The 27,851-nt window shown below is 37.1% G+C and overlaps 5 protein-coding genes across 5 annotated transcripts; 2 read left to right on the top strand and 3 right to left on the bottom strand.

Annotated features, from left to right (window-relative positions):
- Nucleotides 1–536: 536 nt before the first annotated feature.
- MONOS_18178 (uncharacterized protein) lies at nucleotides 537–6,948 on the top strand (the record flags this gene model as incomplete). Its single annotated transcript, XM_067871171.1, has 4 exons — nucleotides 537–4,498; nucleotides 4,948–5,490; nucleotides 5,540–5,972; nucleotides 6,037–6,948. The coding sequence occupies 4 exons, from the start codon at nucleotides 537–539 to the stop codon at nucleotides 6,946–6,948; spliced, it is 5,850 nt and encodes a 1,949-aa protein (XP_067720840.1).
- A 3,100-nt stretch (nucleotides 6,949–10,048) lies between these two features.
- MONOS_8706c2 (uncharacterized protein) lies at nucleotides 10,049–10,933 on the bottom strand (the record flags this gene model as incomplete). Its single annotated transcript, XM_067879139.1, has 1 exon — nucleotides 10,049–10,933. One exon carries the CDS (start codon nucleotides 10,931–10,933, stop codon nucleotides 10,049–10,051), a length of 885 nt encoding a protein of 294 aa, XP_067720839.1.
- A 1,130-nt stretch (nucleotides 10,934–12,063) lies between these two features.
- MONOS_8707 (uncharacterized protein) lies at nucleotides 12,064–13,449 on the bottom strand (the record flags this gene model as incomplete). The annotated part of the gene is made up of 1 exon (XM_067879140.1): nucleotides 12,064–13,449. One exon carries the CDS (start codon nucleotides 13,447–13,449, stop codon nucleotides 12,064–12,066), a length of 1,386 nt encoding a protein of 461 aa, XP_067720838.1.
- Nucleotides 13,450–15,310: 1,861 nt separating this feature from the next.
- Nucleotides 15,311–16,195, top strand: MONOS_8706c1 (uncharacterized protein; the record flags this gene model as incomplete). Its single annotated transcript, XM_067879138.1, has 1 exon — nucleotides 15,311–16,195. One exon carries the CDS (start codon nucleotides 15,311–15,313, stop codon nucleotides 16,193–16,195), a length of 885 nt encoding a protein of 294 aa, XP_067720837.1.
- Nucleotides 16,196–19,057: 2,862 nt separating this feature from the next.
- Nucleotides 19,058–26,478, bottom strand: MONOS_8705 (uncharacterized protein; the record flags this gene model as incomplete). Its single annotated transcript, XM_067879137.1, has 2 exons — nucleotides 19,058–24,480; nucleotides 24,635–26,478. 2 exons carry the CDS (start codon nucleotides 26,476–26,478, stop codon nucleotides 19,302–19,304), a joined length of 7,023 nt encoding a protein of 2,340 aa, XP_067720836.1. The 3' UTR covers nucleotides 19,058–19,301.
- Nucleotides 26,479–27,851: the final 1,373 nt, after the last annotated feature.

Raw genomic sequence — 27,851 nt, 5'->3', positions numbered from 1 at the left:
TTTCTGTTCAGAATCCATATCTGGGGTGTATCGTTGATGGAGCAACAAGTGTATTCATCTGCTGCAATTCGTCATTTTTGAGCTGTGAGGCAGTTACAACCAGAACGAATTTCAGCACAGGATTCAAGGAGTTCAATGACACATCTTTTTCGTTCAAAAGTGCAGAAATACTAAATGGTGGAGCAATTTGTCTGACAGGGGATGCATCTCTCACAACTGCAAGATGTTTGTTTGAAAACTGTTCTCTCACCAAGTCTGGTTCCAGAGCAGCTGCAGTTCGAAATGAAGGATCAGGAGAGTGGAGTTGCCAAAATAACACATTTCAGAATAATTTCGCAAAGTTTGCAAGCGGAGCCTTTGATTCAAGAAATACAGGTGAACTTGTCATGAGTTTGAATAATTTTTCTTTTTGCCACACAGAGGATTGTCTTGGAGCTGGTGAGATTAGTAGATGCTTGACTTGCTTCATCACAGAATGTAATTTTCAATTCAATAAAGTTGAATCCAGATATACAGGTGCTTTAAACTGCTTCGCTATGGAGCATGATTTTTCAGTTGTTTCTTGCTTTTTCAAGTCAAATAGCGCCAAAACAAATGCAGGGGCAATCAGATTTGATCACAGTCAAGTTTACAGTATCACTGCAACACTATCTGATTGCATTTTCATAAACAATACAGCAAATGAAGGAAATGATATTTATGCACATGAAACATGGACTGGAAAATTGAATCTTGTTGCATCAAGGTTGTTTTCCACAAGCAATCAACCCAGAACGATATTTGCCTGGGCAACTGCAGAGGAGACCTCACATTATGTGATCGATCCGCCAAACAGCCAGAATAAGATTATGATTACAACAAATGGCTACGATTGGGATAATTGTGGGCGAAGTGACTTTGACGAATTCAATTGTCTGACAATGAAAAAAGGAATAGAAAGAGCCAAGATAGAATCGATGAGTTTTGAGATAAAAGAAGGACTGTTTCCTTCAGGCCAAATTGATATTGGATCTTCAAATGTTATTGGAAGCGGATCTGGAGCATCGATGACAAGCATAAAGTCAGAGATGAAAAGTGGAGAAGAAGCACTTTTCAGAATAAGTTCTGGAAAACTTCAAGCATCGGAAATGAAGTTTATTCACGATGGTTCGAATGAACACTGCAGAAGTTCATCGCTGTTTCTGATGAGCGAAAGTTCTGGGCTTCTTGTTCTTTCTTCTTGCCAAATAACTTGCGAAACTTCATCTGTAGAACAGTCCTTTTCAAAGCCTCTTATAAGTTCAGAGAATGGCAAAGTGACACTTGATTTGTGCCATATTGAGGGCTGCCAGTCTTTGAATGCATTCATCACAAAGCAATGTGGAAATCTTGTTGTGAATGATACGTGCATCTCAACAATGACTCGGCAGTCCGGGAATGGGGGTGCTATGGAAGTGATATTGGTGGATGATGCAGAATATATCGTAAAAAATGTGTCGTTGAAGCAATGCAAGGTGGGAACAACAAATGAAAAGGGCGGGGGAATCTATTTGGTTCTGTGCGAAAATTCAACAAGTAATTATCAATTAGATTCTGTGAATGTGTCAGGAAATGATGCAAAATGGGGAAAAGATATGTTTGTTCAATGTGTTGACTTGAATGGATCAGTGACAACAAGTCGGATTGTGAATATTAAAAACGATGATGGCGACAATTTGGATTTCTTTGGGATTGACAGCACAGTATTTCTAGATGCTCCAGTGAATCTGTCCTATTTTTTCTTGCACAGGCAATCGTTAGAAATCGAAATAAGTCAGTCTGGAAAGGATTATTCTGGATGTGGAGATGATGTATTTCCCTGCAATTCGTTTTGGAGAGGATTCAAAAACTTGGCAATTGATGCCACAAACGAAAAAAAGGAATTGAGGATTGATGGATCGACTGTTATTCAAGACCAGTTCATTTTGTCTTGTTTGATGATACGCTCGAAACAGGGCGAAGAAACAGCGAAATTGGAATTTCAGTCCATTGTGGAGACAGGAAGTTCAGATGTGATGCTGTTGAATGAGAATAATTTGGAGTTTGACAGAATCTGCTTCAACATTCCATCAAGTTTTATAATCTCGATATCTTCTCTAATTTCTTCCTCAGACAAGGAAAACTCGAACCTTGTTTTGAAGAAGTGCTCATTTGAAAACAAAACCAAGGATTCCATCACATTTTCTCTTCTTCTTGTTCTTGGAGGAACTCTTCGAGTCGAACAATGCACAGTATCTCAGATGGCTTTTAATTCAAGCCCTGTGATTGTTTCAAGCAAAGCACTTGTCGTTCTTGGAATGCTCACTATTTCCTCTGTGGAACTCACAAGTTGCCCATTAGTCTCAATTGTTTCTGAAGAGCCAAGCGACAAACGCATAAGCAGAAATGAGGAAGTTCAATCACTAACATTGAGTTCCTGTTCCTTTGAAGGAATAACCTCTTCCAGTTCAAATATGGCTTGCATTTTATCATCAATAATCAATGCTCCAGTTTTAATTGATCAGAGCTCATTAATGACTATTTCATCAAAAGACAGTAATGATGGAGGAGCTGTGGGAATATCCATTCAAGAGAAAGGTGCACTCACAGTAAACAAAACAGAAACAAGCAGATGCGAATGTGAAAGTGATGCATCGGGAAGAGGTGGGTTCCTTTTTCTAAACTGTGTGGACAATGCAAATATGATAAAATTTGAGGATTTGCATTTTACCAATAACATGGCAGCGATTGGTAAAGACATGTTCATTGTTTGCAGCGATCTCACAGAATTGGTCAATTCAACCTCATTCAGCTTTGCCATGGATATTGAACATTCCAAACGAGCAAATTCACTGATGGGTTTTGATAGGACTCATTTTGCCAAAGCTGAAGATCTTTTTATTTTCATTTCAGGATATTTCAATGAAACTATTCACGTCGATGGGGAAAGAGGAATAAATAGTATCGCCTGTGGAAAGCCAAACTTTCCATGTAATTCGTTGAACTTTGGATTGAACAGAATACAGGGTGAGGGAACAAAAAATATTCTCATATCAGGGGGAAGCTCACTTCTTGAAGAAGTGCTGATGGACAATGTCACTGTTAAATCAGAGCAGGAAAACTCATCATCAAGATTGGTTGTGAATAAAACATTGGCTAATTCTGTTGGAGTTGCAATATCTGCAAGCCTTGTATCATTTTCATCAATCAACTTTTCGTTGCCGCCAATTTTCACCAATTTGCAGAAAGCTCTTATGGAAACATTGGACAGTGAATCGTGCTTGAGCATTTCTGAATGTTCATTCAATCTCCAAAGCGAGGGAATATTGTCCTTCATTCTTTTGTCAGTCAAAAATGGAGATTTGAATCTTTATTCATGCTCATTTGAAATACTTCAAATATCAAAGCCTTTTATTGAATTTTATCAGTCTTCGGATTCAACTGGTGGGACATTGACGATTGAACATTGTTTATTTGGAAGTGTAACCCAAAGCATCAACAGCGCCTGTATTTTGATAACAACTATGGTCAATGATGCAAATGCTATGCTATCAAATTCATCATTTACTGTGTGCGCAGCTGATACTAGTGATTGCGGAGGAGCGTTGCATGTGAAGATGGAGGAGGGAGGAAGATTTGAGATATACAATACAAAGATTTCTTCATGCTCTGCCATTGCAGGAAAAGGAGGTGGAGTGTTTTTGAATTGCCTTTCTCAGGAAAACAAGATGATTCCATTCCATTTCAAAAACATAACGTTTTCAAACAACAAGGCGAGGATAGGAAGAGACGTGTTTGTGAAGTGCTTTTCAATTTCCAAACAAATCAGCGAAGAACAATTTGATTTAGACTTTCGTGAGCCACCGTATGACAGGTTTAATGCGATCTGGGGTGTGGATGAAACACTTCCAATTGAAGATGTGGATCTCATTCCTCTTATTGTTGTGCATCGCAGCGAGCTGATTTTTGTGTGTGGAGTGAATGATGAGGGGAATGATGTGAAGCCATGTGGGAACTCAACAACACCATGCAAATCCTTGAGCTATGGGTTGTCTCATATTATATCTTCAGCATACAGTCAGCTTCTGATAGATCGAGAATGTGACATATCACAAACTTGCACTGCAAACAGTGTGACAGTTAAGAGTCTGAATCCAGCAACGCATGCTGTTGTGCATCTGAAAACGGAGGTTTCAAAATCGCAAAGATCAGAGTGTATTTTGGAAAGTGCTGAGACCGTGAAATTTGAATGTGTTTCATTTTTATTTCAACATGGATTTGTCTCAACGTGCAAAAGCATATTCATTCAAATGAATGGATCATTGGTTGTAGCATCCTGCTTATTCTCCAGTACTGATCAGAGCATTTGCATCAATCAATCGTTGTTTTCAATTGCTTCAGGATCATTTGATATGAGCAGAACAAGCGTGAAACACATGATCACTTCAAGGCCGTTGTTTGAGCTGAGGAGTTCTTGTTTTGCTCAGCTGCAAGCCGTTGAGTTTGGCGGATTGGCATTTGGAAGCTCACTGATCGATGCTTGTGAAGGCTCAAATCTCATCATTAAAGAAATAAACACATCAGATATCACTGTTAAAAACAGTTCTCTAATTTCAATAAAAGAGCGAAGCATTTCGAAAATGAACGAGGAGAATCTTGAAAGTTCTATTATGATAATTCACTCGAATGTCTCTGGGATCAAACGAATGACACCAGGCACATGCTTGTTGTCATCATCTTCTTCCATTCCAACTCTCTGTCGAATATCAAACTGTTCATTTGTTAATCAGACATCATCTTCCACAAATGCACAGATAATTGATATGTCCAATAATGTTTCCATCGAATCTTCGTTTTTGAAGGATATCAAAATGATACCAATATCATCGATTATTCAGCAATTGAAGATGCATGCCATTGGAATGGATCGTTGATTTATCTTTTCAACAGCACTAGCCATTTGAAGGACACAATCATCACAAACTCTGCAGAAGGGGGCATATCAATTGATCGTGGGAATGTTGACATCACCATGGGAATGTTTGTGAACAACACGCCTTCTCTTCCGCAATATCCATCGGCTCGAAGAAATGTTGTTTGCACAGGCACTGCTGTGGTGGATGTGGTGAGTCTGAAGGGAGGCGACGGGTGGAAAGACAATTCATCGCTGTGGATTCTGAACGAGGGGTGCACTCTGAAGGGTTTGGCCTCAGATCGACCATCGGCTTTGTTTGTCCCTGAGCTGCGCGAGGTGCAGATGGAAGTGGAAGGCACACAGGCCAAGCTCAGGTTTGTGGGTGAGCTCTTGCTCCCCTGCAACCTCTCCTGCCAGCTGGTGCGCTCACTCCGCTCTGAGCAGCACATTGAGAGGCATGAGTTTGGGGAGGATGGGTTTGTGGATGAGCACGAGGCCTGGTGTGCCGTTTCATCCTCAGAGATTGAGCCCGAGGCAGAAGCAGAAGAAGAATCAGAAGAGGTGAGTGTATGTCTTCTGTTTGGGAATGCCGATTCTCCTTCATCAACCCAGTCATTCATTCTGAAGAATAGAAGTGAGACAAAAGGCAAAAGGAGATGAAAGGATCGTTGAAGGTGGAAATGAGAAGAAGTCGTGGTGGGTTATTATTGTAATTGCCTCTGCAGTTTTCATTGTGTTGCTGGCAATTATTGTTGTTTTGACTGTTCGCTGGAGAAAGCAAAAGAGAAGAACAGAAGAGCTGGAAGTGATTGTGGAAGACAATATCAAAAAGGATCCGAAAGCGTTTGAGATGGTAACAATGGAGATGTCGCCTGAGGAACAGTGGAGGAGAGCAGAGAGGGAGGCAGAGAAGAAGAACGAAGAGAGGATCAAGAAGAGGGTGTATACAAAAAGTCTGGGACATTCTGAGTCATCAGAGCATTTGTTGAGCGAGAGTGGCTCCACTGAATATATTTTGGGAAAGGGTTCAGACAAGATTCCTCAGTGGGCATTGGAGAAGGTTGAGGAAGAGGAAATAAGAAAGCAGACTCCATCACCTTCCATTTCATCCACTTCAACAACAGACACTTCAGACACAGATTCAACTTTTGTTCGATCGGAGAGTCTGTGTCCAACCACCTCGTCGATGTCGAATCTGGTGGATGCAATGGCCTGTTCCTCGCCCTCATGAAAAGCTGATTGTGGACTTGAGGGATTCTCTGTTCATGTTGTTGCATGGAAGGAATAAGACAAAAGAGATGGCAATAGGCACTCTTCAGGAGAGAGAACAAACAGCAGCCCAAATCCTGTTCTGGGTGGCGAATGGAGCTCTCCACTCATTTGATGAAATGGAGAACCCACTTCAGTCATTGGCCAGCCTGAGTCCACATATTGTGTTGTTTTCTGAACACATGGTGATCTGCATTGTCATGCATTCAGACTTCCTTTCTTCTGATGATAGTTCAGATTCCTCATCGATCTCTTCATTAACTGTTGTATCTTCATCGTCCAATATTTCAGTGATGAGCGAGAGATTCACAGACTCACCACCTCCTTCATCTGCTTTTGAAGACGAAGACGAGATAAGAAAAGAGTGTCTGAGATGGAAGGCACCAGAACTGCTGATGAACAAGAAGATGGGGGCAACAAAGGAATCAGTGTCATTCTCGATTGGGATGATGCTGTGGGAGTGTGTGACGCTGGAGATCCCGTTTGGGGAGTATGAGGGTGTGGTGGCAGGGCAGAAAATAGTGAACGGAGAAAGACCGAATTTCAGAAAGGCTGAAGAATCAAAACTTCTTCAGTTAATACAAGCTTGTTTTGCACAAAACGGAGAAGATAGACCGACTTTGACACATTTCAAAAGAGAGTTCATTCAACTTTTCCCTCCAGGAGCTGCTGTGCTCACAATGTCTGATGCAATAGACTTGGAGGAATCAAGAGAAGGCAATGACCAATCCACCACTGGTTATTCGTCAATTGTATCAAGAAATTGAACAACTGAGAATAGTTGATGTGAGATCCAATGCATTCACGTCAAATGTGTCATTTGTTTCTTTTTATCTATTTTCAGATTTTTGCTGTTCGGCACATTAGATTTTATGTTTTTCTCTCTCACTTCAAATGGCTGTTTTCGAAAGGAATCAGCCAGCACGTTAACAAACTCATAACACATATACACAGATAAGCAAAATTAACTTTTCCACTTAGAAAAATTGGCAAATGTCGAAAATTGGGAAACATTCATTTTCAACTTTTTAAAAAAGTGATAATTATAAAAAATTTAAAAAAAAATGAAGTGAGGTTATATGAAATGAAAAATGCAAAATTAAACAAATTGCGAATAAAACTTTTCATTTGAAAAAATTTTTGAATTTGAAATGGCATAATACCCACTATCTGGGTTTGGACATGAAATAAACCAACTTGCTTATTTGTTTGCAAGTCATCAGCTCCAATTTGTCGGAGAAACCTTCATTTTCAATACTTATCTTTGTGACTTTTTTATTCAAAAGCCCTGACAATAATAGTGAATCGGAAAACGAACATGTTTTTGGTATCCAAATGTTTCAAAGAAAAACGTGCACAAACAATTTGTGCCTAAAACTGTTTCAAAATACAAATTTCAATCAAACGGTGGAAAATACGGACTTTCGAGCTTTTTTTTCGCCGAAAGCATTAAAGAGATGGGACAAAATATTTAACTTCAGGCATTTTCATTGAAAAATTATGCACTTTTGATTAACTTTTTGTGATCAAAAAATTTGAAAAAAATGGGTTTGTTTTTTAAAATACATTTGATGTCACAAAACAAAATGTTATTATATCAATGATGTTTGTTGACAGATATGAAAATCAAATTGTTTTTGAGATCTGGGTTGGTTTTAAAATGTTATAAGTGAAACAGTTATTTCATGCTTTGTGCATAAAAAGCTTGAAAGTCCATATTTTCCCCCAGATATGGTATATCAGCTATAGATCCATCTCGATTAAGATCATTCAATATTATCGAGTTATGTATATCTGATGGTAGTTATCATCTTGTATTATCAATTGGAATAGGCAATGATAATAAGATAGAGATCGATGATTATTGCTGACACTCTTAGGGGTTTATCATGATTAGATATTCGGTGATGTTCTATAATGAAGGAGTTATTGATTTGTGTAATCGATATGTGTCAATAGCTGACATACGATATCTCCAAGGAGAAGATTAGCTAAAAGATTAACTGGAGTGTCGAAGATGGTGAATTAGTGTGAAAATTGATGAAATCGTTGATGAATAACATGAATAACATGTTGAACGTGTTGTCCATTGAACATGTGTTGTGTGTTAAACGTGTTATCGTTGATGAAATCGTTGTGAAAAACATGAGTTCGCAACGAAGTTGCTCAGGAGACTTTGTCTCCGTTGTATGTTGAACATGCGTTGGTGGAAATCGTAAATAAAAAATAATTGATTTTGTTTTTTGTTTTATAGAAAATGGGTCGGAAGAAGATATACGCAACTGTAGAAAAAGCAAAAGCGGATCAACAGAAACAAATTAAACAGTTTCAGGAAAAACGTAAGGAAGAAACTAAGTATTACAACGAACATGTATCCGAAAAACAGAAGATATTGATTAAGATATTGAGGAGAAAGCTTATCGAAAGTGATGAGTTGTTAGATGAGATGATGGAAAAAGTTAATGGTTATTTGCATGCACCGGGTTGATTGGGCAAAATGTGTAAATTGATGAAATATAACAGGCCACACACATTTGTTGTACCGTCGATTGTATCAAACAGGGGTCACAGTGGCATTATTGTGGATTGTCACATTGATGTTTTTCACTTAACTTGAGGGTTATTTTTGTGTGTTTAGCTTGAAAAAGTGTAAATTGGTAGACAGGACACCAAATTGTGGCAATATAGAGATGCTGAGGGAAGGGAAATATTGTCTAAAATCTCCGTGCTGGAAGCGTGTCCTGGTGTTCAGGTGTCAAGGATAGTTTAATTTCATCTGAAAAGAGCTGCCAACATGGGCATTTCACACCCAATTTGGTATGATTTTGAGTGTTTTTATTTATTTTCGACCATGTTGTCATTTTGCCACATTGCCACATGGAATCTTTGATGGTATATGACAAATGATACACTCTTATAATATCGTTTGTGTATTAATGATTCAAAAAAAAAAAAAAAAAAAAAAAAAAAAGAATATGTTTAGATAATTTCCACATAACAGTCCACATCATCTTCATCTTCTCGTCGTTTGAGGAGTCGTTCATATTCTGGCTTGAGTTTATAACACCACACTTGACTTCCTCTTTCACATATCTTCTTGTGCTCACATCTGTCTATGATTGCTTGTTGGAATGAGCGATCGTTCTTTTATTCAACTGGCCTGAAACATAGTGCACCAGAACATCTCCACACTTCTTTGAGTTTATTGTAATGCTCCTGACAGAACAAATCGATGACAGAGAGTGATGCTGCAATGATATCTTCCTTTGCCTCCGTTGTTGGAATAGCCCTTATGTTGAAATTGGAGAGATCTTTGCTGAGGAAATAGCAGAGAAGTTGTTCATAGAATTCATTCTCGAAAGAGCTTGTGAAATCCTTGAAGAATGTGAGATTGTTCTTATATTTTGAGTTACAATCACAAACAACATTTTTTCTGTCACCAATCTCAATCTTTACCGGGTATGTGTGATTTGTCACAAATATGAAATGAGCAACGTTCTCAGTTATTCTTCTTGGCTGATTCTTCTTATTAATTCCGATTGTTGAATCTGCAATTATACTCATCAATACGTCAAAGTTAGCTGTTCGATCATCTCCAACGTTCTTCAATTCGTGAAGTGCATTGAACATTTTCCCTTTGAAGATGGAGTTGAACTGTCCTGTCAGTTCTGCAATCTCTGTGACATTCGGACATGAATATCCTGCCAACAGTTCAGCAAGAACATTTGTCCAGATAATCTTTCCAATTCCTTGCAAACCTTTGAGAACAAGTGATGTTTCTGCTTTTTGACCAGGATTTTGAACAATTGACGCAATCCAACAGAGGATGTGTTGACAGAGTTCATCGTTGTTGTTGGCAATAACTTCTTATGTAAAATCAAGGAATGGTTTGATGATTTCGTCATTTTGTTCGTTTGCCGTTTGGTATTTGAACCCATGGAACAGAGAGAATATTCGAGGGTTATCTGAGAAGAACTTCACCCCATCAATCGATAGAACATGAGAGTGTTGTTCGAAAGCTGTTTCAACTGTGAGAGTCTTTTGATCATCATGCCAGAGTTTTATTGTTTTGAAGAGTTCGTACATTGCTGATTTTATCTTGAATGCTATCGAATAACAAGAGGTGTGAATGTCAAACTCTTTCACAATGAATTCAATCCTTGCTTCAATAAACCTCAGAACTTTTGTGAGATCTTCAGTGACTTCAGACAGTGAGGAGTATAGTTTTCGACAAGCTTTATCCCTGATTTCAGAGAACGAGAACGATGAGTTGAGATCTATTTCATGAACAGTAATTTCTCGTGGATGTTCTTCCTTTTGCTCATTCTCTTTTCTGAGGAGTGGAATGATTATATCGTTGAAACATGTTGGATTCCATCTCTTGACAATCTTTTGAAGAACAAATGGATGTGACTTGTGATCCCTGTGCCTGTTTCGTTTTTCTTCAAAGTGAGTGATTGCATTTGATGTCAGAGCAGCTGTCTCTCTGATTTGATTGAAAAGAAAATCTATTGATTGATTATCAAAACCGTTAATATTGACGAGAGAGTTGAGAGCTGTAAATAACGGAAAAAGAGTTAACTCAGAATCAAGTGACAAAGAACCTGTGTCGTTATGCATTTCAACATCTTTGAGTCCATCAACAAGAGCAAGAGCGACAGTTGGAGACATATCAACAATTCCATCTTTTGTGAGAAGATTGTGTGGTTCAGCTGCAATTATCGCTGATGTATTCTCTGTTTTGAGGTTCATACCGAATATGTCAAGAACACTCTCAAGTGATGAAAGATCTCTGAGGCATAGGTTCAAACGCGTTCCTTTTGCAATTTGCGTTTTAAAACCCTCAAATTATAACGAATTAATAGATAATAATTATTAAAAAACTTTTTATGGACCGATTTTTCGAAAAGAATTTTATTTGTTGAAAAAAATGGTTTTTGAAATATGACCCATAAAAACATGAATTTCATTAAAAAATATTCAAATTTTAAAGAAAACGTGATTTTTACACATCCAATCCGTTTGCATTATAATATAGACTATTTTATTTGTTAATTTTCATCAAAAAAATATAAATCATAAACAAAAAATTTAATTAAACATCTTTGATCTAACCCACAATAAAATTTTTAATATCTGGAAAATTTGAATATGCTGTTTTGGTTAAAATAGAACTCAAAAGTGTGTGATACGTTCTCTTTTATATTCAATTATTTTATTATAGTTATTTTTGTGAATGTTGAGTGTTAAAAAACACTTTTATTCTTTAGTCAAGTTAACTTGTTGATATGTGATTTGCTATTCTGAATCAACAAAAGACACATTTCTTAAAAGATGGAAATGGATTGAAACCGGTTTGTCGAAACTGTGAATGAATAAAAAGTACAAAATTAAATCGAAACTTCGAAAAACAAACAAATTCTTTCATTTTTCTAACTTTTTATTTTGAATTAGACCTTATAAATACAATGCAACAGGTAATTTTTTGGTTTTATTAATCCAAAAGTTATCTAAATCATTTTGAGTTGAGAATAATTGAGAATTTGTTTTTAATGAGTTAATTTTTTCATTCTTCTCTCTTTGTTTATATTTCATATAATGTCTCAGATATAAAATTGTTATGTTTTTAATTCTGACAATAAAAAGCGAGTTTAGGCTTTTTTTGTTTTTAAAATTGAAACTGTTTTTGAAATAATTCTTAAAATGTCTTCTTCAAATATATTAAAATCATTTCATTTTCAAAATCGGAAATAAAACAAAAAACAAAAATGAATAAGATATTAATGTTTAAGCAGTTCTTTCAAAACAATAAATAACAATTTCAACATAGGATTTGCGAAAAAAAAATAAGTTAATTACAGTTTTTGCATAGTGAAGAAGTCTCAATAAATAATTTGAAATATTTTTTTTTCAATTCTTATTCTTTCTCCACTCATTGTTATTCCACCTTCTGGTGAATTCGAAAATGTTGAAACTTTCATCATCACATAACTCTTCACAACGTCCACAAGAGATCCATTCCATCTGCACATTTCTTCTTCCTCATTCGTTTTCCAATTGATTTTCTTTTCTCCGCCTTCACATCTTTCTCCATCAAACAAACATGCCTCAAGCTGCACTTCCCTGCATTCTCTCATCTCCATCATGTTTCCTTTCCCATTCATATGCACACATTTCGCATGCAAGCAATCAGTCACTCGTATCTCTTCTTCTGCTCCATCAAACGTTATTACACATCCATCCGTCAACAGTGAAATATTCTCAAAGCTCATTTCTTTCATCTCAAACACTGCTTTCCCTTCAACAACAACAACAGCCTCATCTCCTTCACACGTCACATTCCAAATGTTTGTTTCTCTCGTCTGCACTTTCGACTCTTCACGCAATACTATCAATGGTGCTCTCAGATGCAAACTGCTGAATTCCATTTCCCACATTCTCAATTCTCCGCTTTCCATAATCACTATCGTGTTGTCCAACTTCAGCTCAACAGCAGATGAAATAAACTCGCAACTTCGCATCTCCATTGATCCGTTTTTCACTTTCAAAACGAACTTGTGATTTGCCTCAAACTCACTTCCAAACTCAAATGAGCATCTTTCCACTGCACTTTCATTCACAAACTTCATGATGTTGTCCTCCTCTGATGATTTTTCTATCTTCCCCTCAAAATGCACTGTCGCATTCTCCCTCATCATCGACACCATCCTCACATCCCCAATCACACATTCCTCTCCCATCATCCCTTCTCCATCAATCCATATTGTATTCCCTATGCTTCGTTGAATGTGCAGCACAGCATTTCCAATGCTCTCACATGGATTGTTCTGTGCTCCACACTGCCTGTTGTCACTCCCATTCACACACACAAACACCTGTGAAGAATAATAGAATGTGATCAGCAGAATCAGATCAACATCAACTTTCCCTTCTCCATCGCTCCCACACATCGAGTCCTTCCCCTTCAGCGCCTCCTGGCTGAAGTCCAGTCCAAACAGCCTTTCATTCAGCTGCAACTCAATCGAGTCACATCGGATGAACACATCCTTCCCCACAAACGCATCATTCATCATGAATCGGATGTTCTCCAATCTCAGCCCAAGTGGTGGCATTTCGGTGTTTACGTGCTCCACATTCGGGTCAAGTGCATCAATCATCATCCCTCCTCCCCTTCCATTCCCTGTCGAGCACACACACACATCCCTTATGAACATCCACTCACTTTCATCTCCGACTATCCTCTCTTCAACAGCATCTTCATCCCTCATCCTTCCACACTCCTCTCACTCATTTCTTCGTTATTATACATCCTTCCACCACAAATCCATCAACAATCAATTCTCCCCCCTCAATGATTATCACATTATATCGGATCTTTCCATTGGTCAATGCCCCACTCTCAAATGAGACCGAACAGTTCGTCACACTGAGTGTTGATATTGAATGAATGATTGCACTTATCCTTGAATTCATCTGTCCTTTCACAACAAATGAAGGTCTCCTCATTGTCAGAAAACCCGAACATTCAACAAGCCAATCTTGGGTGTGTGATCCTCCATCATTCTCTTCCATACTGCCTCCAATCGCATCAACAAACACACAATCAAATCCATTGTTTTCTCTTGCTTCTGAATGGAATGAGCAACCACCTATCACCAAATCTCCATTTATATTTGAAATAATTGTTTTAGCAGAGTTGTCAAATCCCGATGCCAGTTGAAGTTGGATATTCGTCAATTCAAGATGAATATCATTCACCATGAAATATTCCAGTTGGCTTCCAAATGACTTTTCAAAATTCAAAGTTGCTTTCACATTCTCTTCTCCCATTGAAGAAGCCTTTTTGATCTTGTAATTGGACATGTTGAATGAATCTCGCGTTATTGTGTGTCCTTCAATATAAATGGTTTTGATTCCATTCTCGTTTTCCATGTTTTTTATCCCTTTCCACGTTGTGAAGTGTGGATCTTCATCACTTCCACATATTTCAACATCTTATCCACTTTTAAAAAACAAAATCAATCTCATTTTTCATTTTTATTAATAAACATAAAAATGACAAACATTTATTAAGTAGGTGATTATTTTTGAAGTCATATCTTTTTTCTGGGTGTTGATTATTCAAAAATTGTAAGTTTTTTGTAAGAAAATTTATATTCAAAAGAGAAAATGCATGATAATTGTTTTTCAAAACAAATAGTTTTTCCGAATCACAGATTAAAATGTTTTCAATAAGCCTTTTTTCTTTTCAATTTTTATATTCTAATTGTATTCAAAAAATATGTTTGAACCGATATTTTTGTTTGATAAAATATGATTTCAAAAATAATCACCCAAGTTTATTGTTTTTACAATACAATATTGAATTGTTTTGTGTGATTATTGTTTATTTTAGCAAGATTTATTCATTGATGCATGTTTTGATCGAGTCTCAAATAAAAATTCATTAACACATCAAAGGAAAAGAAAATATTTGAAAGAAAAAAAACAAAATGAATATTTATTTGATATTATGAATCATATAATACCTTTTGCGTTCCATTGAAACCAATTTTGAAATTAACATCTGCACGCTAATGAAAATTTAAGTCAAAAAGCACACTTTAATGAAACTGTGAATAAAACCTGTTTTCAATATTATACAAGTTAGCATATAATAATATACTTATATTAACATAAAAAGGTGAACGTATCACACACTTTTGAGTTCTATTTTAACCAAAACAGCATATTCAAATTTTCCAGATATTAAAAATTTTATTGTGGGTTAGATCAAAGATGTTTAATTAAATTTTTTGTTTATGATTTATATTTTTTTGATGAAAATTAACAAATAAAATAGTCTATATTATAATGCAAACGGATTGGATGTGTAAAAATCACGTTTTCTTTAAAATTTGAATATTTTTTAATGAAATTCATGTTTTTATGGGTCATATTTCAAAAACCATTTTTTTCAACAAATAAAATTCTTTTCGAAAAATCGGTCCATAAAAAGTTTTTTAATAATTATTATCTATTAATTCGTTATAATTTGAGGGTTTTAAAACGCAAATTGCAAAAGGAACGCGTTTGAACCTATGCCTCAGAGATCTTTCATCACTTGAGAGTGTTCTTGACATATTCGGTATGAACCTCAAAACAGAGAATACATCAGCGATAATTGCAGCTGAACCACACAATCTTCTCACAAAAGATGGAATTGTTGATATGTCTCCAACTGTCGCTCTTGCTCTTGTTGATGGACTCAAAGATGTTGAAATGCATAACGACACAGGTTCTTTGTCACTTGATTCTGAGTTAACTCTTTTTCCGTTATTTACAGCTCTCAACTCTCTCGTCAATATTAACGGTTTTGATAATCAATCAATAGATTTTCTTTTCAATCAAATCAGAGAGACAGCTGCTCTGACATCAAATGCAATCACTCACTTTGAAGAAAAACGAAACAGGCACAGGGATCACAAGTCACATCCATTTGTTCTTCAAAAGATTGTCAAGAGATGGAATCCAACATGTTTCAACGATATAATCATTCCACTCCTCAGAAAAGAGAATGAGCAAAAGGAAGAACATCCACGAGAAATTACTGTTCATGAAATAGATCTCAACTCATCGTTCTCGTTCTCTGAAATCAGGGATAAAGCTTGTCGAAAACTATACTCCTCACTGTCTGAAGTCACTGAAGATCTCACAAAAGTTCTGAGGTTTATTGAAGCAAGGATTGAATTCATTGTGAAAGAGTTTGACATTCACACCTCTTGTTATTCGATAGCATTCAAGATAAAATCAGCAATGTACGAACTCTTCAAAACAATAAAACTCTGGCATGATGATCAAAAGACTCTCACAGTTGAAACAGCTTTCGAACAACACTCTCATGTTCTATCGATTGATGGGGTGAAGTTCTTCTCAGATAACCCTCGAATATTCTCTCTGTTCCATGGGTTCAAATACCAAACGGCAAACGAACAAAATGACGAAATCATCAAACCATTCCTTGATTTTACATAAGAAGTTATTGCCAACAACAACGATGAACTCTGTCAACACATCCTCTGTTGGATTGCGTCAATTGTTCAAAATCCTGGTCAAAAAGCAGAAACATCACTTGTTCTCAAAGGTTTGCAAGGAATTGGAAAGATTATCTGGACAAATGTTCTTGCTGAACTGTTGGCAGGATATTCATGTCCGAATGTCACAGAGATTGCAGAACTGACAGGACAGTTCAACTCCATCTTCAAAGGGAAAATGTTCAATGCACTTCACGAATTGAAGAACGTTGGAGATGATCGAACAGCTAACTTTGACGTATTGATGAGTATAATTGCAGATTCAACAATCGGAATTAATAAGAAGAATCAGCCAAGAAGAATAACTGAGAACGTTGCTCATTTCATATTTGTGACAAATCACACATACCCGGTAAAGATTGAGATTGGTGACAGAAAAAATGTTGTTTGTGATTGTAACTCAAAATATAAGAACAATCTCACATTCTTCAAGGATTTCACAAGCTCTTTCGAGAATGAATTCTATGAACAACTTCTCTGCTATTTCCTCAGCAAAGATCTCTCCAATTTCAACATAAGGGCTATTCCAACAACGGAGGCAAAGGAAGATATCATTGCAGCATCACTCTCTGTCATCGATTTGTTCTGTCAGGAGCATTACAATAAACTCAAAGAAGTGTGGAGATGTTCTGGTGCACTATGTTTCAGGCCAGTTGAATAAAAGAACGATCGCTCATTCCAACAAGCAATCATAGACAGATGTGAGCACAAGAAGATATGTGAAAGAGGAAGTCAAGTGTGGTGTTATAAACTCAAGCCAGAATATGAACGACTCCTCAAACGACGAGAAGATGAAGATGATGTGGACTGTTATGTGGAAATTATCTAAACATATTCTTTTTTTTTTTTTTTTTTTTTTTTTTTTTTTTTTTGAATCATTAATACACAAACGATATTATAAGAGTGTATCATTTGTCATATACCATCAAAGATTCCATGTGGCAATGTGGCAAAATGACAACATGGTCGAAAATAAATAAAAACACTCAAAATCATACCAAATTGGGTGTGAAATGCCCATGTTGGCAGCTCTTTTCAGATGAAATTAAACTATCCTTGACACCTGAACACCAGGACACGCTTCCAGCACGGAGATTTTAGACAATATTTCCCTTCCCTCAGCATCTCTATATTGCCACAATTTGGTGTCCTGTCTACCAATTTACACTTTTTCAAGCTAAACACACAAAAATAACCCTCAAGTTAAGTGAAAAACATCAATGTGACAATCCACAATAATGCCACTGTGACCCCTGTTTGATACAATCGACGGTACAACAAATGTGTGTGGCCTGTTATATTTCATCAATTTACACATTTTGCCCAATCAACCCGGTGCATGCAAATAACCATTAACTTTTTCCATCATCTCATCTAACAACTCATCACTTTCGATAAGCTTTCTCCTCAATATCTTAATCAATATCTTCTGTTTTTCGGATACATGTTCGTTGTAATACTTAGTTTCTTCCTTACGTTTTTCCTGAAACTGTTTAATTTGTTTCTGTTGATCCGCTTTTGCTTTTTCTACAGTTGCGTATATCTTCTTCCGACCCATTTTCTATAAAACAAAAAACAAAATCAATTATTTTTTATTTACGATTTCCACCAACGCATGTTCAACATACAACGGAGACAAAGTCTCCTGAGCAACTTCGTTGCGAACTCATGTTTTTCACAACGATTTCATCAACGATAACACGTTTAACACACAACACATGTTCAATGGACAACACGTTCAACATGTTATTCATGTTATTCATCAACGATTTCATCAATTTTCACACTAATTCACCATCTTCGACACTCCAGTTAATCTTTTAGCTAATCTTCTCCTTGGAGATATCGTATGTCAGCTATTGACACATATCGATTACACAAATCAATAACTCCTTCATTATAGAACATCACCGAATATCTAATCATGATAAACCCCTAAGAGTGTCAGCAATAATCATCGATCTCTATCTTATTATCATTGCCTATTCCAATTGATAATACAAGATGATAACTACCATCAGATATACATAACTCGATAATATTGAATGATCTTAATCGAGATGGATCTATAGCTGATATACCATATCTGGGGGAAAATATGGACTTTCAAGCTTTTTATGCACAAAGCATGAAATAACTGTTTCACTTATAACATTTTAAAACCAACCCAGATCTCAAAAACAATTTGATTTTCATATCTGTCAACAAACATCATTGATATAATAACATTTTGTTTTGTGACATCAAATGTATTTTAAAAAACAAACCCATTTTTTTCAAATTTTTTGATCACAAAAAGTTAATCAAAAGTGCATAATTTTTCAATGAAAATGCCTGAAGTTAAATATTTTGTCCCATCTCTTTAATGCTTTCGGCGAAAAAAAAGCTCGAAAGTCCGTATTTTCCACCGTTTGATTGAAATTTGTATTTTGAAACAGTTTTAGGCACAAATTGTTTGTGCACGTTTTTCTTTGAAACATTTGGATACCAAAAACATGTTCGTTTTCCGATTCACTATTATTGTCAGGGCTTTTGAATAAAAAAGTCACAAAGATAAGTATTGAAAATGAAGGTTTCTCCGACAAATTGGAGCTGATGACTTGCAAACAAATAAGCAAGTTGGTTTATTTCATGTCCAAACCCAGATAGTGGGTATTATGCCATTTCAAATTCAAAAATTTTTTCAAATGAAAAGTTTTATTCGCAATTTGTTTAATTTTGCATTTTTCATTTCATATAACCTCACTTCATTTTTTTTAAATTTTTTATAATTATCACTTTTTTAAAAAGTTGAAAATGAATGTTTCCCAATTTTCGACATTTGCCAATTTTTCTAAGTGGAAAAGTTAATTTTGCTTATCTGTGTATATGTGTTATGAGTTTGTTAACGTGCTGGCTGATTCCTTTCGAAAACAGCCATTTGAAGTGAGAGAGAAAAACATAAAATCTAATGTGCCGAACAGCAAAAATCTGAAAATAGATAAAAAGAAACAAATGACACATTTGACGTGAATGCATTGGATCTCACATCAACTATTCTCAGTTGTTCAATTTCTTGATACAATTGACGAATAACCAGTGGTGGATTGGTCATTGCCTTCTCTTGATTCCTCCAAGTCTATTGCATCAGACATTGTGAGCACAGCAGCTCCTGGAGGGAAAAGTTGAATGAACTCTCTTTTGAAATGTGTCAAAGTCGGTCTATCTTCTCCGTTTTGTGCAAAACAAGCTTGTATTAACTGAAGAAGTTTTGATTCTTCAGCCTTTCTGAAATTCGGTCTTTCTCCGTTCACTATTTTCTGCCCTGCCACCACACCCTCATACTCCCCAAACGGGATCTCCAGCGTCACACACTCCCACAGCATCATCCCAATCGAGAATGACACTGATTCCTTTGTTGCCCCCATCTTCTTGTTCATCAGCAGTTCTGGTGCCTTCCATCTCAGACACTCTTTTCTTATCTCGTCTTCGTCTTCAAAAGCAGATGAAGGAGGTGGTGAGTCTGTGAATCTCTCGCTCATCACTGAAATATTGGACGATGAAGATACAACAGTTAATGAAGAGATCGATGAGGAATCTGAACTATCATCAGAAGAAAGGAAGTCTGAATGCATGACAATGCAGATCACCATGTGTTCAGAAAACAACACAATATGTGGACTCAGGCTGGCCAATGACTGAAGTGGGTTCTCCATTTCATCAAATGAGTGGAGAGCTCCATTCGCCACCCAGAACAGGATTTGGGCTGCTGTTTGTTCTCTCTCCTGAAGAGTGCCTATTGCCATCTCTTTTGTCTTATTCCTTCCATGCAACAACATGAACAGAGAATCCCTCAAGTCCACAATCAGCTTTTCATGAGGCGAGGAACAGGCCATTGCATCCACCAGATTCGACATCGACGAGGTGGTTGGACACAGACTCTCCGATCGAACAAAAGTTGAATCTGTGTCTGAAGTGTCTGTTGTTGAAGTGGATGAAATGGAAGGTGATGGAGTCTGCTTTCTTATTTCCTCTTCCTCAACCTTCTCCAATGCCCACTGAGGAATCTTGTCTGAACCCTTTCCCAAAATATATTCAGTGGAGCCACTCTCGCTCAACAAATGCTCTGATGACTCAGAATGTCCCAGACTTTTTGTATACACCCTCTTCTTGATCCTCTCTTCGTTCTTCTTCTCTGCCTCCCTCTCTGCTCTCCTCCACTGTTCCTCAGGCGACATCTCCATTGTTACCATCTCAAACGCTTTCGGATCCTTTTTGATATTGTCTTCCACAATCACTTCCAGCTCTTCTGTTCTTCTCTTTTGCTTTCTCCAGCGAACAGTCAAAACAACAATAATTGCCAGCAACACAATGAAAACTGCAGAGGCAATTACAATAATAACCCACCACGACTTCTTCTCATTTCCACCTTCAACGATCCTTTCATCTCCTTTTGCCTTTGTCTCACTTCTATTCTTCAGAATGAATGACTGGGTTGATGAAGGAGAATCGGCATTCCCAAACAGAAGACATACACTCACCTCTTCTGATTCTTCTTCTGCTTCTGCCTCGGGCTCAATCTCTGAGGATGAAACGGCACACCAGGCCTCGTGCTCATCCACAAACCCATCCTCCCCAAACTCATGCCTCTCAATGTGCTGCTCAGAGCGGAGTGAGCGCACCAGCTGGCAGGAGAGGTTGCAGGGGAGCAAGAGCTCACCCACAAACCTGAGCTTGGCCTGTGTGCCTTCCACTTCCATCTGCACCTCGCGCAGCTCAGGGACAAACAAAGCCGATGGTCGATCTGAGGCCAAACCCTTCAGAGTGCACCCCTCGTTCAGAATCCACAGCGATGAATTGTCTTTCCACCCGTCGCCTCCCTTCAGACTCACCACATCCACCACAGCAGTGCCTGTGCAAACAACATTTCTTCGAGCCGATGGATATTGCGGAAGAGAAGGCGTGTTGTTCACAAACATTCCCATGGTGATGTCAACATTCCCACGATCAATTGATATGCCCCCTTCTGCAGAGTTTGTGATGATTGTGTCCTTCAAATGGCTAGTGCTGTTGAAAAGATAAATCAACGATCCATTCCAATGGCATGCATCTTCAATTGCTGAATAATCGATGATATTGGTATCATTTTGATATCCTTCAAAAAACGAAGATTCGATGGAAACATTATTGGACATATCAATTATCTGTGCATTTGTGGAAGATGATGTCTGATTAACAAATGAACAGTTTGATATTCGACAGAGAGTTGGAATGGAAGAAGATGATGACAACAAGCATGTGCCTGGTGTCATTCGTTTGATCCCAGAGACATTCGAGTGAATTATCATAATAGAACTTTCAAGATTCTCCTCGTTCATTTTCGAAATGCTTCGCTCTTTTATTGAAATTAGAGAACTGTTTTTAACAGTGATATCTGATGTGTTTATTTCTTTAATGATGAGATTTGAGCCTTCACAAGCATCGATCAGTGAGCTTCCAAATGCCAATCCGCCAAACTCAACGGCTTGCAGCTGAGCAAAACAAGAACTCCTCAGCTCAAACAACGGCCTTGAAGTGATCATGTGTTTCACGCTTGTTCTGCTCATATCAAATGATCCTGAAGCAATTGAAAACAACGATTGATTGATGCAAATGCTCTGATCAGTACTGGAGAATAAGCAGGATGCTACAACCAATGATCCATTCATTTGAATGAATATGCTTTTGCACGTTGAGACAAATCCATGTTGAAATAAAAATGAAACACATTCAAATTTCACGGTCTCAGCACTTTCCAAAATACACTCTGATCTTTGCGATTTTGAAACCTCCGTTTTCAGATGCACAACAGCATGCGTTGCTGGATTCAGACTCTTAACTGTCACACTGTTTGCAGTGCAAGTTTGTGATATGTCACATTCTCGATCTATCAGAAGCTGACTGTATGCTGAAGATATAATATGAGACAACCCATAGCTCAAGGATTTGCATGGTGTTGTTGAGTTCCCACATGGCTTCACATCATTCCCCTCATCATTCACTCCACACACAAAAATCAGCTCGCTGCGATGCACAACAATAAGAGGAATGAGATCCACATCTTCAATTGGAAGTGTTTCATCCACACCCCAGATCGCATTAAACCTGTCATACGGTGGCTCACGAAAGTCTAAATCAAATTGTTCTTCGCTGATTTGTTTGGAAATTGAAAAGCACTTCACAAACACGTCTCTTCCTATCCTCGCCTTGTTGTTTGAAAACGTTATGTTTTTGAAATGGAATGGAATCATCTTGTTTTCCTGAGAAAGGCAATTCAAAAACACTCCACCTCCTTTTCCTGCAATGGCAGAGCATGAAGAAATCTTTGTATTGTATATCTCAAATCTTCCTCCCTCCTCCATCTTCACATGCAACGCTCCTCCGCAATCACTAGTATCAGCTGCGCACACAGTAAATGATGAATTTGATAGCATAGCATTTGCATCATTGACCATAGTTGTTATCAAAATACAGGCGCTGTTGATGCTTTGGGTTACACTTCCAAATAAACAATGTTCAATCGTCAATGTCCCACCAGTTGAATCCGAAGACTGATAAAATTCAATAAAAGGCTTTGATATTTGAAGTATTTCAAATGAGCATGAATAAAGATTCAAATCTCCATTTTTGACTGACAAAAGAATGAAGGACAATATTCCCTCGCTTTGGAGATTGAATGAACATTCAGAAATGCTCAAGCACGATTCACTGTCCAATGTTTCCATAAGAGCTTTCTGCAAATTGGTGAAAATTGGCGGCAACGAAAAGTTGATTGATGAAAATGATACAAGGCTTGCAGATATTGCAACTCCAACAGAATTAGCCAATGTTTTATTCACAACCAATCTTGATGATGAGTTTTCCTGCTCTGATTTAACAGTGACATTGTCCATCAGCACTTCTTCAAGAAGTGAGCTTCCCCCTGATATGAGAATATTTTTTGTTCCCTCACCCTGTATTCTGTTCAATCCAAAGTTCAACGAATTACATGGAAAGTTTGGCTTTCCACAGGCGATACTATTTATTCCTCTTTCCCCATCGACGTGAATAGTTTCATTGAAATATCCTGAAATGAAAATAAAAAGATCTTCAGCTTTGGCAAAATGAGTCCTATCAAAACCCATCAGTGAATTTGCTCGTTTGGAATGTTCAATATCCATGGCAAAGCTGAATGAGGTTGAATTGACCAATTCTGTGAGATCGCTGCAAACAATGAACATGTCTTTACCAATCGCTGCCATGTTATTGGTAAAATGCAAATCCTCAAATTTTATCATATTTGCATTGTCCACACAGTTTAGAAAAAGGAACCCACCTCTTCCCGATGCATCACTTTCACATTCGCATCTGCTTGTTTCTGTTTTGTTTACTGTGAGTGCACCTTTCTCTTGAATGGATATTCCCACAGCTCCTCCATCATTACTGTCTTTTGATGAAATAGTCATTAATGAGCTCTGATCAATTAAAACTGGAGCATTGATTATTGATGATAAAATGCAAGCCATATTTGAACTGGAAGAGGTTATTCCTTCAAAGGAACAGGAACTCAATGTTAGTGATTGAACTTCCTCATTTCTGCTTATGCGTTTGTCGCTTGGCTCTTCAGAAACAATTGAGACTAATGGGCAACTTGTGAGTTCCACAGAGGAAATAGTGAGCATTCCAAGAACGACAAGTGCTTTGCTTGAAACAATCACAGGGCTTGAATTAAAAGCCATCTGAGATACTGTGCATTGTTCGACTCGAAGAGTTCCTCCAAGAACAAGAAGAAGAGAAAATGTGATGGAATCCTTGGTTTTGTTTTCAAATGAGCACTTCTTCAAAACAAGGTTCGAGTTTTCCTTGTCTGAGGAAGAAATTAGAGAAGATATCGAGATTATAAAACTTGATGGAATGTTGAAGCAGATTCTGTCAAACTCCAAATTATTCTCATTCAACAGCATCACATCTGAACTTCCTGTCTCCACAATGGACTGAAATTCCAATTTCGCTGTTTCTTCGCCCTGTTTCGAGCGTATCATCAAACAAGACAAAATGAACTGGTCTTGAATAACAGTCGATCCATCAATCCTCAATTCCTTTTTTTCGTTTGTGGCATCAATTGCCAAGTTTTTGAATCCTCTCCAAAACGAATTGCAGGGAAATACATCATCTCCACATCCAGAATAATCCTTTCCAGACTGACTTATTTCGATTTCTAACGATTGCCTGTGCAAGAAAAAAATAGGACAGATTCACTGGAGCATCTAGAAATACTGTGCTGTCAATCCCAAAGAAATCCAAATTGTCGCCATCATCGTTTTTAATATTCACAATCCGACTTGTTGTCACTGATCCATTCAAGTCAACACATTGAACAAACATATCTTTTCCCCATTTTGCATCATTTCCTGACACATTCACAGAATCTAATTGATAATTACTTGTTGAATTTTCGCACAGAACCAAATAGATTCCCCCGCCCTTTTCATTTGTTGTTCCCACCTTGCATTGCTTCAACGACACATTTTTTACGATATATTCTGCATCATCCACCAATATCACTTCCATAGCACCCCCATTCCCGGACTGCCGAGTCATTGTTGAGATGCACGTATCATTCACAACAAGATTTCCACATTGCTTTGTGATGAATGCATTCAAAGACTGGCAGCCCTCAATATGGCACAAATCAAGTGTCACTTTGCCATTCTCTGAACTTATAAGAGGCTTTGAAAAGGACTGTTCTACAGATGAAGTTTCGCAAGTTATTTGGCAAGAAGAAAGAACAAGAAGCCCAGAACTTTCGCTCATCAGAAACAGCGATGAACTTCTGCAGTGTTCATTCGAACCATCGTGAATAAACTTCATTTCCGATGCTTGAAGTTTTCCAGAACTTATTCTGAAAAGTGCTTCTTCTCCACTTTTCATCTCTGACTTTATGCTTGTCATCGATGCTCCAGATCCGCTTCCAATAACATTTGAAGATCCAATATCAATTTGGCCTGAAGGAAACAGTCCTTCTTTTATCTCAAAACTCATCGATTCTATCTTGGCTCTTTCTATTCCTTTTTTCATTGTCAGACAATTGAATTCGTCAAAGTCACTTCGCCCACAATTATCCCAATCGTAGCCATTTGTTGTAATCATAATCTTATTCTGGCTGTTTGGCGGATCGATCACATAATGTGAGGTCTCCTCTGCAGTTGCCCAGGCAAATATCGTTCTGGGTTGATTGCTTGTGGAAAACAACCTTGATGCAACAAGATTCAATTTTCCAGTCCATGTTTCATGTGCATAAATATCATTTCCTTCATTTGCTGTATTGTTTATGAAAATGCAATCAGATAGTGTTGCAGTGATACTGTAAACTTGACTGTGATCAAATCTGATTGCCCCTGCATAAGTTTTGGCTCTATTTGACTTGAAAAAGCAAGAAACAACTGAAAAATCATGCTCTATAACATAACAATTTAGTGCACCTGCAAAACCTCCATTTGCTTCATTCAATAAAAAATTATCTTCCATGAGAAGGCAAGATATTTGTTTGTTAATCTCAACTGCACCAACACCATCTCTTGCAGAACATTGTGTAAAATTGGAAAAAGTCACTTCGAGTTCTCCTGTCCCCCTTATATCAAACGCACCAGATGCTGTTGCAGAACCATTTTGAAAAACTGTATTCTCACACTTCCACTTTCCTGATCCTTCATTTCGAACTGCAGCTGCTCTGGAACCAGACTTGGTGAGAGAACAGTTTTCAAACAAACATCTTGCAGTTGTGAGAGATGCATCCCCTGTCAGACAAATTGCTCCACCATTTAGTATTTCTGCACTTTTGAACGAAAAAGATGTGTCATTGAACTCCTTGAATCCTGTGCTGAAATTCGTTCTGGTTGTAACTGCCTCACAGCTCAAAAATGACGAATTGCAGCAGATGAATACACTTGTTGCTCCATCAACGATACACCCCAGATATGGATTCTGAACAGAAATGCAATTCACTGAATCCATTACACATCTCTTATCTGGATTCATATAAGAAAAAGGCAGGCAAGTTTTCACGTTGACTTTTTTCTGTGAAACATTAAAAAAGGAGCATTCGCTGATTGTGATGGAAGTCAAGGGTGACAGTTGAACAAACGGTGTTGGTCCTTGAACAAAGGATAAGAATTCTGAATCACGCACCTCTGCATTAATATCATCAATCCAGTTTAAATTTTTCATAGGTACTTCAACAAGGCTTGACATTGTCTTCACATTCTTTGAAAAGTGAAGCGAAATATTCCAAAACGAAAGCGAACCACAACCTCCAAAGAACAAACCATCCTTTTCGCTTCCTGCAAACTTTAGCAAGCATGAACATATTTGAAGCGAAGAGTTGAACTTTGAAGAAACCAAATAGCAGCCCTCTTTCTGCAGAAGCACAAGTTGTCGAATGCAAATTGATGTGTTTGAAGTTATTAATTCGGCTTTGAGAAGACTCTTCAAATCGTTTTTTGACTCTGTATTTTCAGATATTGCAAATTGCGCGTCTTGAAAAGATGGATTTATATTTGATGTTGGAATTCGAAATGAACAATCGGGATGCATCTCTCTGATATGACTATGCAAAAAGTTCTCTTCTCCACAAGAAAATTGATGAATTGCAATTATGAACAATTGAACCGTGGAAATCAAAAATGTTGATGCACTGAGCATTTGCATCAGTAGAAAAAGAAAACTGAAATTCTTCTTCTGAACCCTTAATAAAAAAACAAGAAGTGAACATTTTTAGCCCATAACTTTGGATTCGTTAATGGAAAAACATGATTCTTGTTCTTTCCAATCAGGAAATGCTGCAGCCACACCATTCTGAATATTATGAAAATCGTTGAATCTTCAGAAAAATCAATCAATATTCATAAATGGAGAACAAGAATAATTCAAGCCTTTCAAAAAATTTTTTTGGAAAAATCACATAACAAAAATGTGCTTGTAAACAACCGCATATGAATAAATCAACTGTCATTGAAAACGAAAGAATGATGAAAATGCATGAATTAATGGTTGAAAATTGTGTGAAATAAAGAACAAATATAACTTTTTCAAAACGTGTGAATTTTATGAGACAAACGATCTTTCACATTATTTCATCAAGATTTTTGTTCAAAAGCTCGCATATGAAACGAAGGAAAGAAAAGAACGAAGATCTGTTGCATCTTGGAGAAAATCTGTTTCTGAAATTTTTCTAATTTTCTCCACTTTTTTCCTCTTTTATTGATGTTTTGCCTTTTAACTTTTTGATCCATTTTCCGTAAAATTCTGAAAAGGATGAAAAAAAGTTAATATTTTTCCATTGATGATTCGTTTGACCAACTGATGCAAATATCATTTGAAGGAAAGGTCCACTAACTATTCATTATGATGGTAAATTTTGAAGCAAAGAACATGTTGATCGATTGGCTTATTGTTCAAAACACTCATTTGATAAAATTTATCAAATAAATATGTTGTTGATGATGTATTTTCTTCCCGCATCCAAAAAGACACTTGATATTAAAATTTCCACAAATGTTTTTGGGCAACGTTTCCAAAACAAAATTTCAAAAGAGTAATTT

The sequence above is a fragment of the Monocercomonoides exilis genome (assembly GCF_001643675.1).
Source record: "Monocercomonoides exilis strain PA203 chromosome Unknown scaffold51-639645, whole genome shotgun sequence".
In the NCBI taxonomy this organism is placed as follows: domain Eukaryota; phylum Preaxostyla; order Oxymonadida; family Polymastigidae; genus Monocercomonoides; species Monocercomonoides exilis.
The sequence above is the reverse complement of the archived record's forward strand: the minus strand, read 5'-3'. Positions and strand labels throughout refer to the sequence as shown.